Genomic DNA, 17,653 nt, shown 5'->3' on the forward strand with positions numbered 1-17,653 from the left:
TGCACATTTGAAAAAGCGTGGTCACTGATCAAAAAATAATCCAACCGCGCAAAAGAGGAATGCGCCCTAGAAATGTGGGTAAAATCCTTCTCCATGGGGTGCAACATTCGCCAAGCGTCCATGACATGCAAGGAGTGTTCCAAAAATTGAGGGCCCTTCCCCATGAAACGCTCCGGTTGCCGGGTAGTGGAGGCATCCAACGCCGCATCCCGAATGGTATTAAAGTCCCCACCCAAGAGCAAAGTCGCATGTAGGTAAGGAAGAAGATGGGCGTACAGAGCAGCATAAAAGGCATGATCATAAACATTCGGGGCATAAACATTGCACAGCACAACAGATTTACCATAAAGCTCCGTAATCAGAATAACATACCTGCCTAAGGGGTCAACAATGTCCTTAACAATTTTAATAGGGAGACTTTTATGAAGGAGAATTGCCACCCCCGCAGATTTGGTGGAGCCCTCGGCACTGTACACCGCACCCACCCACTCCCTCCGCAATTTAATGTGTTCTTGGGACGTCAAATGCGTTTCTTGCAGGAAGGCCACAATAGTGGATTTCCGCTTGAGCCACGTCAGAATTTTAGTGCGCTTGATGGGGGAGTGTAGCCCGCAGACATTCCAAGACACAAATCTAGTGGGTAAAGTCATGTCTGCACTCCGAAAAGGCTAAAACGGAGCTGAAAACCAATCATCCTGTGAGGAGGCCCTCCCAGCCGAGACCCCCCCACACACCATCGTGTGGGAACGTGAACCACTGCATACAAAAAGAAGACATGCGTAAAATGCCATAGTAGTGTCCGGAGAAAAACCAACCCACCCCCCCTCCTGCCCACATCCCCTACCCCCGCCCCCCACCCGGCCCCCCAACCCCTTCCCCAACTGTCCCAACCCCAGCTCCCCAGACCGACTAGCGGTCGTTCAGCCATGAAATCTCGTAAGGAGATAAGAGTGCACGGTCTGATGTGCTCCCACCCTCACCCCTCAGAAACCCTTCCACCCCCAGCGAACCCAACACCCAACTGTAGTCCCTCTACCCACGTACCCCAACATCCACACTATACAAACCCCCCCCCAAACATACTGCTTAACATTCTACTGAGAAATGGACCCCACACCATACAACGCCCATTGCCGGGAGGCTAGACCCCCAAAGCAACCCTATACGGCCGTCCCCACTCGCCCAGAATCCGGAAGTACCCCAGGTAATCATCCTGGCTGGGAAGGAAAGGCAGTTGGAAGTGCAACAAATAAAAAAGACCGAAACTAAATACAAAAAAAAAAAAACCTAACAAGCAAATAATAGCAAAACCATAAGTGTGCCTGCTGAAATAACACCAGGATCCCTGTGTCCAGTGGACGGGTCAGTCGATCCGGAAAAACTAAAAAAAAAAAAAGAAGAAACGGCCCCCCGAGGCAGAAAAGAGAAAAAGAAAAAAAAAGTCATGCACACCCCGCAGGGGTATCCGCTGTGCGGCACCACTCAAAAAACACAACTAAAAATAAAAAACAACAATACAGGAAACCTTCCACAAAATCCACGATCAGTCCATGGAAAAAACCCAAACACGGGCCGCCAATCGCGGCGTGTGAGTCAACCAAAGTGGGGGAAAGTCAACGGGCGTCCATGGGCGTCCATCAGGCCCTAGGAGGGGGCTCATAACTTGTTATCCACAAAAAGAACAACGCACCCCTCAAGTATCCATACGGTCCACAAAGTCCCGGGCCAGAGGCGCAGTTTCAAAAGTATGAGCCTGTCCCGCCACCCAAATCCTCAAACGGGCGGGAAATAGCAGGGCGAACTTGATTCCTTTATTATGTAAAGTAGTACAGATCGCGGCAAAGCCCCGCCGGGCCGCCGAGACCGCAGGTGAAAAATCTTGGAAGATTTGAATGCGGTGTGTTTGGTAGTGCAAGTCCCGTTTGGCGCGTGAAGCACGCCAGATTTCCGATTTGTGGGCAAAATTATGAATTTTTGCAATAACTAATCGTGGTCTCCCGGACGGTGCTCCTCTGACCCCCAGCCGGTGGGCTCTCTCCACCACGAGCTTACCCTGTAAGTGGGGGAGATCAAGCGCTTCAGGCAGCCATGCCTCCAACATCGAGCACAGGGTAGAGTCTTCGATCTGCTCGGGGAAGCCAAGGAACCGCAGGTTGTCCCGGCGAGCCCTATTTTCGAGGTCCTCAACTTTGGCTAGCAGGGCCGAGACAGATTTTTCCTGGGCGGCCATTTTAGAAGTTTGGGTAAGGGCGGCGTCTTCAATATCAGAAACCCGGGCCTCAACCGCATCTAGCCGGGGGGGCAGCGCCGCAATAGTTTCCTGGACCGCACTAAGCTGCGCGGTTAGGAGAGACCATTTTTCATCGAGCGCTTCCTTGATAGCGCTTTTAATATCGGTCAGGGTAAGCGGGGGGTCCAGTTGCGCGCCGTCACTTTCCGAAGGGGCCGCCATGTTGGAGTCAGAGTCCCGGGACCGTTCCTTCTCCTTGCGGGGCTGTTTCGGCGTCTGTGAGGTCGGCAATTTACCGCGGGAACGCACCGTGGTCATAAGGAACCACTTGGGTGAGGCTGCGTCCAAAAAATATAAAATACCGCCGGGATAATAAACGCGATAAGCGGAGCAGAGCAGGAGCTAGGTAACAACACGTCTACCCAGCTATCACATCACGTGACTCTCCTCAGCAGACATTATTAAAGCATGCACAACTATTTTCAAATTGGGTTCGAATTGCTCAGCCACGTGGCCAAGGTCCGATCCCCGGACCTTCACCCAGTAACATGGCTGGGGCAGAGTCAAGTCTGTGCCATTTTAGAAAATGACACTAATGAAGCCAGATGTGAGAATGCAACCTGGCCCCAATGCGGGACCATCTACATCTTTTAAAGGTTTGGAGGATGTGGAAAGGGATGGGGGCTGGGACTCAAATTCTTCTTGAGGGGGTTGGGACACTAAATCTTGTGGGAGTGTGGGGGGGGGGGCTCAAGCCATCACCGCGCAGACTCCTTTTTTTTTTTTTTTACTTTGGTGGAGTTGGGACCACCTTAAGTGGTGATCCCTGGTTGAGCCAGCGGTCAGCACTGACCCCTGTCTCAACCTCCCCATGTGGCTGCTAATTTTTTTGGAGTGGGCTAGCGGTCCTTTAAGGCGATGACAGTCTCTTGCAGTTGGGACTGCATTAAAGAGCTGGTCGACATGTTCTTTTGCACCACACTGTTTGGCCACAAAACAAAAGAGTGCACCATAGAGCTGCATTGTTTTTTTCTCGGGAGGGGCCCCACTATATCATGGTGACACCCCCCATGATTGGGGGACCCCTTCCACAAAATATCATCATGGCTTGATGCATCTAGGGGTAAAATAATAAACCTAGACTCTTTTCAAGATCACTGAGCCAGCTTAACTAGGAACAGGCACGTAACATTCCTGGCTTAAAGAACTAAAGACAAAGAAAATAAACCTATCTGAGTTATCTCCTGGGCTTGCTATGTTTCCTGCAATTGCTGGGTGGTGTTCAGTTGTATGAGAAAATAAACAGGGGAAGAGTACTGTCAGCTCAGTGCTGTGAGCTTGAGAGAGAGCTTATGTGTCAAGAAGCGTGTGTGAGCTTGAATGAGTCAATGAGCATACATGTGAGCCTAAGAAGAGCGTGATTGTATGACAGTGTATGTGAGCGAGAGCATTGGTGAGAATGTGATTGAGATATGAGAAAGTGTGTTTGAGAATGAATATATATGTGTTTGTTTATGAGAGAGAGAGAGAGGAGAAAGTTTGTATATCCTCTCTCCCCCCAACACATGCACACATCCTTGTTAATCAATGTCAATCTCAGGGTGACTGGAATCAAAAGTTCCCAGGTATGGAGATCAGTCGATTCATTTTTATGCTTATTAGTTTTAATTATGATGTATTATTTGATGTGTATGCTGTTTTAAAATGTTTTATTAGTGTTTAGGCAATTTTTAAAAAATTTATCTACGAGTTTTTAATTACTGGATGTTCCATTTGTCAGCTGTTTTGAAATATATATTCTTCTTTTTAGTTTGGTTTTACTATCATGATTGATTCTTTATATTGATTTTATTGTTTTGATATTTTATGAGGAATGGTAGTGTTTGTTTTTCCACTATTAAAATGTGTACAGACTCTGTTTTCTTGTGGTTTCCAGCTTACTTTTTGACTGCATATTTCTATTTTATGGTAACTTTATTCTGTATTTGGTGAGGTCTATGTTTTGCATGTGTAACCAAATTGAGGCATTCTGCTAGCGTTTAGTTTCTGTATAGGGATCTATATCAGCCTGGCTTGTTCTGTTTTCCTCAAAGGAGTTGTATTGATGTTCTAGGGCTAAGTAAAATATTTGCAGTGTTGCCTATTCATAGGAAGGGTTATTAATGTTTTAATGCTGACAGTTATTGTTCTTTTGGTATGAGAGGTTTTTCAGATTATGATTGTATTTCTGTTTACATCTTGTCTATTCTAAATCGGGTTCGGCATTTCTCTGAATCTCCCTTAAGACTTCTTCATTCTTCAATGAAAATTGTCGTGTAAAGGTTAGATTCTTCCTCAGTGCCGAGGTCTGCTCATCCTTAGCCAACCCATGGCTAGCGTCCAACCCGCTATAATAATTTTAATAATGCTTGATCTTTTGACGTTCCTTTCAACACTTCCCTTTAATAAGTATTTACAAATCTGTTCCTTCCTTGATGCAGATACAAATCGCACAAGTACAGTGAAGACTTCTCCCTACCATTTACAGTCATCTTCAGAGTTTAATTACATTTCAAGAATCTTTAATTTAAGACTTCCACAGTATTTGGTTCCCCTGACGCAAAACATGGCTGTGTTGGGGCCCTGGTATTCACACTATTTTTGATCAATGTACACCACTGATGTGTCCGTCTCTACAATAAAAATTCTTTCCAGTGAGATGTATTGACCAGTGATTGATGTCCGCCACGCATTAGTTACGTTGAATAAACATTTCTTTCCAGGCATGTAATCCTCAATGTTTCATAAATGGTACTCACAATGTATTCGACATATATTTCCTTTTAAGCAATTGAAAATAAACTTTGCCTACATGGCACTTTTTTTCCTGTGCAGGCATTCTGTGCTCAGTTTACAACAACAGGTACATCTCACTCTGTTGCAAATTTGTTGGTTGGTTTGAGGTCTAAAAATGATAAGATATCTTATTGGTATAAATTACATTCTAAGAAACCATCTAAGCCTGTGTTGATGAAATTGACTGGTAAATGGTCCAATGAATTTGGTAATATAGTCTCAAGCAATATATTAGAAATTCTTTTTAGAAGTTTGTATCAGATCACAGTGAATTCTAAATTGCAAGAGATGCAGCATGAGATATTACACAGGGGTTTTACTCATCTGATAGAGCAGTTTATATGGGTATTATAACATCAAATTTATTGTTAAATGCAAAAGTTATGAGTACTTTAACTCATAACTTTCTGCTGTATTATGAACTTATCATATGTTGGAGCTTTACAGTGTGGACTAAGCTATGTCTGGATATGAGTGATGTGTTTTGGACCTGTCAAAAAGGAGTTTTCAACCCAGTAGAGACTGCAAGCTACTGCAGCCAAGGTATGGTCTCCTGTGAATGACAAATGTACTGCAAGAACCAGCATCCAGCACTGTGTTAACAAGTTGGGAAAAGGGCTGTACTGTTTAGTCTACCCAGAGAACAGCACTACATAGCCAGCAGAAGAGGAAGCAAGAGGAATGCTGGGAGACCATTTAAGGTAGAAAAAGCACAATTTGGCTGGCTCTGTCTGTGTGTGCGGGGCAGGGATGGCTAGAATTTGGAGCCAGGAACCAGGAAGAAAGGAGTGCATCTGGTAACCCTGCAATCAGTATTTGGATTTTCAAAGGTGTCTGACAAAGTTCGTCATGAGTCTTCTAAGAAATCAAAAAAGTCAAGGGATAGGAGGCGATGTCCTTTTGTGGATTGCAAAGTGGTAAAAAGACAGGAAACAGAGAGTAGAATTAAATGGTCGGTTTTTACAGTGGGAAAAAGTACCTCAGGGATCTGTTCTTGGACTGGTTCTTTTTAGTATATTTATAAATGATCTAGAAATGGGTACGATGAGTGAGGTGATCAGTTTTACAGATGACACCAAATTATTCATAGCAGTTAAATCACAAGTGGATTGTGATAAATTATAGGCTGGCTTTGCGAAACTGGAAGATTGGGCTTCCAAATGGCAGATGAAATTTAAAGTGGACAAGTGCAAAGTGATGCATATAGGGAAAAATAACCCTTGCTGAAGTTTCATAGTTTTAGGTTCTATCTTAGGACTTACCACCCAGAAAAGAGATATAGGCTTCATAGTGGATAATACATTGAAATTGTCAGCTCAGTGTGCTGTGGCGATCAAAAAAGCAAACAGAATGTTAGGAATTATTAGGAAGGGAATGGCAAATAAAACAAAGGATGTCATAATGCCTCTGTATCACTCCATGATGAGACTGCATCTTGAATACTGTGTGCAATTCTGGTCACCGCATCTCAAAAAGGATATAGCTGCACTGGAGAAAGGGGCATGGAATGGCTGCCCTATGAGGAAAGGCTAAAGATGTTAGGGCTGTTCAGTTTGGAGAAGAGACAACTGAGGGGGGGGGGGGGCTATGATATAAGTCTACAAAATCATGAAAGGACTTGAACAAGTTAATGTAAATTGGTTATTTACTCTCTCAGATAATAGAAGGACCAGGTTGAACTCCATGAAGTTAGCAATTAGCTCATTTAAAACAAATTGAAGAAAATTCTTTTTCACTCATCGCATAGTTAAGCTTTGAAATTCATTGCCAGGGGATGTGGTTACAGCAGTATAACTGGGTTTTAAAAAGGTTTGGATAAGTTCCTAGAGGAAAAACCCATAAACTTCTATTATGGTAATTAATAAGCAATAGTAGCTTGTGATTTATCTAATGTTTAGGTACTTGTGACTTGGATTGGCCCCTGTTGGAAACAGGATATCGGGCTTGATGGACCTTTGGTCTGACCCAGTATGACATATCTTATGTTCTTATGTTTTGTTAAGTTCTTGCCAAAGAATTATGCTAAAGCTTACAAAAAGTTCATACTTTTTCGTAACTGTGTATTGATCTGTTATGAGATTGAGATCTCATAACAATCTCCAACCTCCCCTTCATTGCCAAGCGGAGTTGTTAACTCCCAACTCATGAACTATCTAGAAGACCACCTGATCCTCCACTCATCACAATTTGGTTTCAGGAAACACTACAACACTGAATCCCTTCTGCTCTCCCTCTCAGACCACCTCCTCCGGGGCATGGGTCAAGGACACAGCTACCTCCTTGCCCTTCTCGACATTTCATCAGCCTTCGACACTATTAGCCACCACCATCTACTAACATGCCTTGAGCACATTGGCATCACTGACCTAGCCCTCTCCTGGTTTAAATCCTTCCTCTCAAACAGAAAGTTCTCCGTTAAAATCGGGAACTCCACATCCACTCCACAACCCCTCCAACAGGGAGTCCCCCAAGGCTCATCTCTCTCGTCCACCCTCTTTAACATTTACATCACCCCCCTCTGCCAACTCCTCTCTGATCTCAATCTCAAGTTCTACCTTTACGCCGATGATGTTCAGATCATCATCCCATCCAGAACTCCATCTCCGACGCACTAGAACATTGGGAGAAATGCCTTACAGCTATCAACTCCCTGCTCACTTACCTCCACCTCGCCCTCAATACGAACAAAACTGAACTTCTACTCATCTCCCCTCACTCTTCCCCCTCCCCTCTACCATCTGATAACACCAAATACCACGTCCTCTCAACACAACCTTTCGTGAGGGCCCTTGGAGTTCTCCTTGACCACCAGCGAAGAACTACATAAATTCCATTCTCAAAGCCTGTTTCTCCAAACTTAACGTACTTAAAAAACTCAGACCCCCTTCTACACACCCAAGACTTCCGTACAGTTATCCAGGCCACCATATCATCCAAATTAGACTACTGTAATGCTCTCCTCCTAGGGCTCCCTCACTCTTCCATCAAACCATTACAAATGTTACAACATGCTACAGCGAGACTCATTGCAAACACTCGTAAATACGACCACATCACTCCCATCCTTAGAGACCTACACTGGCTCCCCATAGCCTCACGTATTATCTACAAAACCCTCACTATAATACATAAAGCAGTTTACACCCACAACTCCAACTGGCTTGACCTCCCTTTCACAGCCACACAGTCCAATCGACCGACTAGAACAACCAAAAAAGGCACCCTTGTTGTGCCCTCCCTCAAAACAGCCCATCTCTCCTCTACACGTGACCGCACACTCTCCATAGCAGGTCCCACTCATTGGAACACACTGCCACCTGATATACGCCTTGAACAATGTATGAACAACTTCAAAAAGAAATTGAAAACATGGCTGTTCAAACAACCCTACCCAGAATAAAAAGCCTACACCGTTTCCAATAAAATAGACCACTTTGTGTCTATTCTCTCTTCCTCATACTGAGGATTCATATTTTGTTCTCCTCCTCCTCACACTGAGGAACCATATTTTGTTATCCTCTCTCCTCCTCACTCTGAGGATCCACGTTAAAGTTAATGTTACTGTTACTTCTCTCTATTCTATTGTTGTTACCCCCTCCCAGTTTTGATTCCCCTGTTAAAATGTAATTTCCAAACTTAACCAGTTTTTGATGTAAACCGGCATGATGTCCACAACTAATGCCGGTATATAAAAATGTTTAAATAAATAAATAAATAAATTATGAGTTATGTTTAAATATTGTATACAATTTTGATCGTACCTTAAAAAGGATATAAAGCAGCTGATCCAGAGGATGGCTGTTAAAATGATCAGTAGTCGTCATTCTTAAGTATATGGATACAGACTTAAAGATTTAAACCGGTATACCCTAGAGCAGGGATGGCTAACTCCGGTTCTCGAGAGCCACAAACAGGCCAGTTTTTCAGGATATTCACTATGAATATGTATGAGAGATTTGTATACAATGGAGGCAATACATGCAAATTTATCTCATGCATATTCATTGTGGATGTCCTGAAAACCTGTGCAGTTTGTGCCTCTCGAGGACAGCAGTTGGCCCCCCTGCCCGACAGGGAAAGGTGAGATATGATAGAGACATTTAAATATCATCAAGGTTTCCATGCACAGGAGACTATCTTCTTTCAACCAAAATGATGGAATGAGAGCTAAAGGGAGTAGACCTAGGAGTAATCTAAGTAAATATTTCTTTACAGAGAGGGTAGGAAATGCATGGAACAGCCTCCCTGTAGAGGTGAAGACAAGAACAGTATCTAAATTTAAGAAACAGGGAATTGTGAGGTTAAATTAATGTGGATGGGCTATGTGGCTCTTTTCTTCCATTGCGTTTCTATGTACTATCACTGTTTAATTGGAAAGCAATTGTATCTGTTTTTGCTATACCCAGCCAGGCTGATTCTAGAGAGCTTTGTCAAGGCTCATAGGGGCAAATCTTTAAACGTACACGAGGGCGCAGATTTGTTCGTGCAACCCGGTCTTCCTGCCCCGGCAAAGGCCTCTGTGCCAGAGCACTTGTCCCCGCCCCTGGACTGCCGTCATGCCCACAGCCTCGCCCACGGACAGCCACCATGCCCCCGTCCACGCCCCGGCCCGCCACCATGCCCCCGTCCACGCCCCTGGACAGCCCCTTATTCGAAGCCCCGGGACATATGTGCATCCCTGGGCTTGCATGTGCCGCCGAGCCTATGCAAGATAGGGGGAGCTTGGGGCAGCTTTTAGTGTCAGAACTATGGTGGCATTATAACCCACCCAAAATCAAATTCCTTGTAAGAGATTTGCAAGGTTGTGACATGGAGTTCAGTCCACACATTTACATCACATTATTGTTTAGACAGAGACTCCAGAAGCAACAGTAGATTTGGTCAATATGCCTTGCAAGGTCTCTCTGAGGTTTATGGTACATCTCCATCCCCCTTAGGGCCCATTTTTATTATTTCTATGTTGAAGAAGAAAAATACAAAACAGAAAATTGCTTGTTAACAAATACACATTGTTGCCTTTTGCCAATGTTTTCTTTCTTGTTATTCCCTTTTTTGTTGAAGTAGCTAGGGATTTCCATCTATAAAGAGTTTGGGGCCGATGAAATCTGCGCTGATTTTTCTGCATGGAGTTTTTGGGTGCAAGTGGCAAAAGCCAGCAGAAACACAGGATGTAACGATGACCATGTATGCTAATTAGATAAGCACATAAGATCCACGCACACCAAACGTGCACCATAATGTGCACAGTAACACATGCTCATGGCCCTAAGTAGTAAATGCGCAGAAACCCATGCGGACACCCATCGGTGTCTAAACACCCGTGATTGATTGTCAGGGTGAAGCCTTTCTTTTTCAAAAAAATAAATAAATTAGTGATCCTGAAGTTGATGTGAAGGTGGGTAGAGTGATATCTAATCCCCTCATGATCGGACTCCAACTGCTGGCGAGAGCGTGAAGGGCAGATCAGAGATTCTGCCTCATTGAGAAGCTGCCTTCTCTCTACCCATTCCATCTGCCACTTGGCTGATCTGCAAAAGCATAAAAAAAAAGGTCTGCACACTGACACTTTCACTTACCTCCTGCCCTGATCCAGGTGCTAAAATCCCACACTAACCTGATCTCCCTGCTAGCGTGGCTCCCTGCAATGCCAGTAAATAGATCATCTCCTCCTTTGCATACCATTAGCATGCACTCGCACGGAAAAAACGCGGGTCTGTAAGCATGCTTGTACACGCTTTTTCCCGCACACAAAACCTTTATTACATACCCGTATAGGACTTTGCACGGGAAAACGCACATACAAACCAATGGCAGCATCAGCGCACCTTATTATATCTTCCCCTTTTTATGCATATCTTCCCAAAATGGTAGAAAACCAAGGAAGAATCTCTGATAGGCAGATTGGCTGGGACAGTTGGTCTTTATTTGCTGTCATTTACTATGCTGCTATGTTACTATAGATGCCTGCTACACTTGGAAATTGTTTGCCATAAAATTAAGAAAATTATCACAAATCACTTAAATCTGTACTCGTTTTTAAACCTTTTTTTTTATTATTCAGTTTTTTTTTCATTGTGAGTAATATTTTCCAACAATTTTGACAAACAATGGTAAAAATATGGTCCCAGTTTTGTATTAGATTCTTTTATTTATTGTATTTACATATCAGAAATATGCATTATAAACAACACCTGTATATTTAAATAATGGTACATTACATGCTGATACTAAATTGCATTTGAATTTTCCTCATAGATCAAAGTTTTGATATTCCAGACAGAACCTTTCACTCGATGAATACAACCTGGCGTCTCTCATCGTATGAGTCTATGACAGATGTGAAGGAGCTTGTTCCAGAGTTCTTTTATCTTCCAGAGTTCTTAGTTAATAGAGAAGGTATTGTATGTTAAAACATAATAGAAAAGAGGGATTTCAGAATTTGTGTGTGTGTGGTCATATTAGATTTGAAATTACCTTAATTTTTAACTATAATTAACACAATGTTCTCAGCTGCTATTTTTTAATATTTTAACTGTAGCTTAATAACGTATCTAGAATACAAAAACTTGGAAATAAAAAAATGCACTTGTTATTTAAGATTTAATTAAGATTTCTAAAATCTGACATCACTATATTGTTCAAATTGTAAAGTAATTTTGTAATAGTAACTAATATTCAGAAGACCGATATTCACAAGTAGGAACTCCAATGCACAAGATTACTGTAATCAACATATGATTTAATTTACCTAGAAAGAATTCAAAAGAAGTTTAATAAAAATAACTGTATTACTTTATGAAATTGAAAAAAGGAACAGTTTCATTTTTATTTAATTTGTGTAAATGAAGTGCATTTCTTCTGACTCACTGCAAGAGTGCTGTGCACTCCTTCTCTGCTTGTCACACTCTACAAACATTGGGGCCGATGCAATAAAAAGCGGGCGCTGGAAAGTCAGCGCCCGCTTTCTTAACGTGCGCAAGGGGGGATGCCATGCTATACCCAGATTAGGGGAGTCACGCCTCCTTGCTAACGTGACCCCGCCATGGCTGCCTGTTACAAAAACCAGCGCTGGTAAACTCGGCATCGGTTTTCATAACCGGCCATCTGCCAGTAATGAAAATGGACGCCAATGAAACTCTGCGTCTGTTTACTGGCAGACGGACGGTTATGAAAACCGATGCCGAGTTTACCAGAGTTGGTCTTCATAACTCGGCAGTCTGCCGAGGTGTTGTTTTTTTGGGGTTTTTTTAAGTAAAAAAAAAAAAAAGTACAGAAAAGCATTTTTTCTGCTTTTCTGTACTTCTTTTACATGCGCTCAGCTATTAACGCTTGCTCTAGGCAGGTGTTAAAATCTGAGAGCAAAATGTGCGTCTGAGATGCACACCTTTTTTTTTAATGCAGAGTGAATGAGTAATAGCCTCATTCACATGCATTTGCATGTGATGAGTGCTATTGCATTCACTCCTCATCAGAGGGGGATTAAATAGGCGCTAATCCCCCTCTTGCATTAGAGGGTGGATTAGCGCCTATTTAACCCCCGTCCGAGTGTGGGTTATACAGTGTGCTTGGCTGAGCACACTGTATAACCATCGGCCCCATTGTTAGTAGCAAAGACAAACAGGTATACAAATGGTGTGACTTCGCCAGGCGCTGCAGCAGTTGCATAATACTGGCCTAAAAACTACCCTTCAGCTTGAACAACAGCAGACAGAACGAGTTGGGTCAAGCATGCAAGCTACACCTCTTCCATTCTCTGGCTTTCTTATAAAGCAGGGGGAAGTTATTGGAAGCATTCTTAGGCTTGGTTGCTAGAACAATAAGGTGGCAACAGATTGTCAGTGAGCAAAGAGCCTAGGAAAACGCCTCACATTTCATTACCATACCTGGCCTTGCTAGTGGCTTTCTAGCTATAGTTACTTCCTTTTTGCTAGAACCTAGATTTAGTATTCTATGTATTCTAAACATAAGATATTGTGTCAAACCGCGGGTCCATCAATCTCAGTATCTTGTTTCCAACAGTCAGCAATCAAGGTTCCAAGTACCTGTCAGGTACCCAAACAGTAACTAAACCTTATGCCACAAATGCCAGTAATAAGTATTGGCTATTGCCATAGGGGCGGATTTTCAAACACTACGTGCACGGGTAATTTTGTTCGCGTAGCCGCGCGTATCTTATAAAATCCGGGGTCGGCATGCGCAACGGAGTGCACATTTGTGCAACCTGCGTGCACCGAGCCCAGCATGGCCTGCCTGTTCCCTCCGAGGCCGCTCCGATTTCGGAGCGGCCTTGGAGGGAACTTTTCTCGGCCCTATCTAAACCCCCCCTCTTACCTTTGTCGGCAAAGTTACGCCTGCTGAAAGCAGGCATAACTTTGCGCGCGTCGCCGGCAGCCCCGCTCCTTTCTCCGGTCCCAGGGGCGTGGTCCAGAGGCCTTGACCACGCCCCCGAGCCGGCGCCACGCCCCCGAGTCCACCCCTGAAACGCCACGGCACGCCCCCGAAACGCCGCGTTGTTTCGGGGACGCCCCCGGACACGCCCCCTCCCTCCCCGATTCGAAAGCCCCAGGACTTACGCGCGCCGGCGGCCTATGCAAAATAGGCCGCCGGCGCGCGTAAATCCTGCCAGATTTACGCACGCAGGGGTTTTAAAATCCGCCCCATAGTCATCTTGATTAATAGCAGTTTATGGACGTCTCCTCCAGGAACTTATCCAAACCTTTTTTAAACCCACCTATACCAACTTCCCCATCCACATGCTCTGGTAATGAATTCCAGGAACTTGTCCAAACCATATTTAAACACAACTACACTAACTGCCTTAACAGCATCATCTGGCAATGAATTCCAGAGCTTAATTGTGCATTAAATGAAAAAGAATTTTCTCCAATTTGTTTTAAATGTACTACTTGCTAATTTCATGGAGTGCCCCATAGTCCTTGGATTATCTGAAGAGTAAATAACAATTCACATTTACCCGTTCTAATCCTTATATAATTTTATAGATCTCTATCATATCCCCCCTTGACCTTCTCTTCAACAAGCTGAAAAGCTCTAACTTCTTTAGCCTTTCCTCATAGGGGAAATGTTCCATCCTCTTTATCATTTAGGTCGCCCTTCTCTGTAACTTTTCCAACACAATGATATCTTTTTTTGAGATGGATGACCAAAATTGCATATAGTCACAAGGTGCAGTCTTACCATGGAGCAATACAGAGGTATTATAGCATTCCCCATTTTATTCACCATTCCTTTCCTATAATTCCTTACATTCTGTTTGCTCTTTTGACTACCTCAGCACACTTACTGATGATTTCAATGTATTGTCCACTATGACACCTAGATCTTTTTCCTGGGTGGTAATTCCTAATATTGAACCTAACATCATGTAACTATTCCATGGGTCACTTTTCCCTATGTGCATCACTTTGCACTAGTACACATTAAATTTTATCTGCCATTTGGATGCCCAGTCTTCCAGTCTCACAAGTTCTTCCTACAATTTATAACAATCAACTTGTGATTTAACAGCTTGGAATAAATTTGTGTCATCTGCAAATTTGATCACTTTACTACTTGTTCCACTTTCCAGATCATTTATAAATATATTAAAAAGCACTGGTTCCAGTATAGATCTCTGAGGCACTCCACTGTTTACCTTTATCCACTGAGAAAACTGACCATTTAATCCTACAGTCTGTTTCCTATCTTTTAACCATTTTGCAATCCACAAAAGGATATTGCCTCCTATCCCATGACATTTTAATTTTCTTAGGAGTCTCTCATGGGGGACTTTGTCAAACTCCTTCTGAAAATCCAAATACACTGGCTCACTTTTATCCACATATTTATTGATACCTTCAAAAAAATATAGCAGGGGACAGGAATGATTCTCCTGGCTCTCAGCGGTTGCTCAAACCCTGGGATATCTTACTTTGGGCTTTCCTTTTTGCTGGTGCACATCAAGAGGTATCCTATGGCTGTTCTGAGGGCCAAGAAGGATTCTCCTGACTCTCAGCGGCTTCTCAAACCCTCCCGGGACATCTTGCTGCTGAGCTTCTCTTTTTGCCTGTGGAGTGACATCATCAATGGGGCCAGCACACATAAGGGAGGTATCCTGCGCCGCCCCACCACTGGAGTGCCAAAGACATGCACCTAAAGAGCTTGCTCCTAGGTTACAATTTATTTTGGCCTTCATTTGTGTTCCCTGATTTACTTGCCCTATCTCCCACGGCTTCATTACATATTGCTTCAATATGGTTAAAAGGAAGGGTCGGGTTCTGACGTCTACTGTTTCCCAACCTTCCTGACAACAAACTATTCCTCAGATGCTGTTAGGTTCTTCGGGGCAAGGATTCTCAGGTGCATCCTTCGTTTCTGACAACTCGAGTATAGTCAGCTTGAAGTTATAACATCATTGAGCTTCGAGATTCTCAATCATCCTTCTGCACCCAGTATTCAGCTAGCTGTGGAGGCTGTCCATTTATTCCCTGAATTTGTGCATCTTAATGGACAAGGTAGGGCCACACCTGCTGAGTCCTGTTTGCAGAGACCTGCAAATATAGGCCTAGAGGATGTGTGACAGGCAATTGTTCATTTTGAAAAGACTATTAGTAAAACGTTTAGGACTTTTCTATATCTATGGACTCTTTGATCAAGTTTATACCCAGGAAACTGTTTTGGAGGGATGTCAGGAGAGAGTAAATATTTTGGAATCTCATGATCAAATGCTCAGGAATTTGACTATATGAGTTTCTGATTCTCACATTATGAAACATCACCTTGAAATCCTTGAAAACCGATCTAGAATGCTTAACCTTCATTTGCTCAATTTTCCTCGTACTCCCTTGTTCTTCCCTCAACAGTTTCTTGTAAATTTATGAAAGAAAATTTAGGAATTACCGATGAGTATTTCCCTTCTTTTTCTAAAATGTACTGTTTGTCTTATGTTCCTAAATCAAATAATGTCTCTGTAATTCCTGCTCTTCCATCTTAATTTAAATTTCTTTGAACAATCTAATGAGGTTATTATGACCTGTTGTGTCCCGTGGCCGTGGCATCCCACGACCGCGGGCCCCTACCTGAGTCACGGCGTTCTCTCGCCGCGGGAGCCCCGGGGGAGGGCTCCAACTCGGGCCACCGCGCCCACGTGGCCTCCGGACCTGCTCGCTGCAGGGGAAGCTGCCCTGCTTCCCCCTTCGCAGAGTCTGACGGCGTCTCCCCTCCGCGGGGGAGATTCAAGATGGCCGCCGCCATCCTTAGGTGCGAGGCCGCACCCCCTCCCGTGATTTAAAAGGACCTAATCCCTTTAAATGGTTTCACCATTGGATGAGCAGCTTCCTCTGCTCATCCAAGACTTGGCAACGTCCCCTAGCGCTGTCTAGTCTGCTTGCTTTGGTGAGTCTTCAAGCTTTGGATCTCGTTCCTGTTCCGTCTTGACGTTCCTGGTTCCTGACTTCGGATTGGCTTACGGTGATTCTCTGGTTCCTGACATCGGATTGGCAAGGGTGATTCTCTGGTACACGGCAGAAAAGAATACTAAGGCTGACGCCTTATCTCGTGTATTTGATTCCACGGAGGGTACTGAGGAAACACAGTACATCATTGAGCCATCGTGGATCCACCTGGCAGCTACCACCACCATTCCGCCTGGAAAAACCCTAGTTCCGCCGCACTTGCGGAGACAAGTGCTGGCATGGGCCCACGATTCCCGCTGTTCCGGCCACCCAGGGCAATCCCGCACGTTGCAACACCTGCGCCGGTACTACTGGTGGCCCAAGGTGAATAAGGATGTCCGGGCATACGTGGAGTCCTACCAGACCTGTGCTCGCCACAAGAGGATCTCTGGTTCAACCTCAGGTTTACTTCAACCGTTGCCTGCCCCTGCGGAACCATGGACCCATGTGGCAACAGACTTTGTGGTGGATCTGCCACCCTCCAATGGCAGATCCCCCGTTTCAGATACTGTATGGGAAGCAGCCACGCCCGCCCCTGCCTGTTCCCATCACGGTTGCATCTCCAACAGCTCAACTCTCCACCGATGAGTTGCATCGCCTGTGGATTTCCACGCAACGCGCCCTGATCAGGGCTGGTCAGGCAGCTAAGAGATACGCAGACCAGCGCAGAAGGCCGTATCCGCCTCTCAAGCCGGGCCAAAAGGTTTGGTTGAGCACGCAGTTCATCCGGTTGAAGCTGCCTTCATTGCGACTGGCCCCGCAGTTCATCGGACCGTTTCCCATCGTCCGGCAAGTGGGTGCAGTCTCATATCAACTTTGTCTCCCTCGGTCCCTCAAGATTCACAACATGTTCCACATCTCCCTACTGAAGCCTCTGGTTTTGTCTTGGCCTTCCAGCACGCCTCCGACCCCGCAACCTGTGGCCTGTGAAGATGACCTCATCTATCAAGTCTGAGAGGTTCTAGATGTAAGGAAACACAGGAAGAAATGGGAATACCTGATAGCGTGGGAAGGCTTCGGTCCCGAGGAGAACTCCTGTGAACCACTGGCTAATATCCTGGACCGGAATTTGCTGGAGCAGTTCCACAAGGACCATCCAGCTAAACCCAGGCCTCCGGGGAGATGCCTAAAGAGG

At 44.5% G+C, this 17,653-nt stretch overlaps 1 protein-coding gene across 1 annotated transcript in view; it reads left to right on the plus strand.

The window, feature by feature from the left end:
* LOC115087279 (lysosomal-trafficking regulator-like) overlaps positions 1-17,653 on the plus strand; it is a 1,534,685-nt gene that overhangs the window by 1,278,603 nt on the left and 238,429 nt on the right. The window contains 1 exon segment of the mRNA XM_029594260.1: positions 11,321-11,461. Within this exon segment, the coding sequence (XP_029450120.1) occupies positions 11,321-11,461 (141 nt within the window).

The sequence above is a fragment of the Rhinatrema bivittatum genome, chromosome 3 (genome assembly GCF_901001135.1).
Source record: "Rhinatrema bivittatum chromosome 3, aRhiBiv1.1, whole genome shotgun sequence".
Lineage (NCBI taxonomy): Eukaryota > Metazoa > Chordata > Amphibia > Gymnophiona > Rhinatrematidae > Rhinatrema > Rhinatrema bivittatum.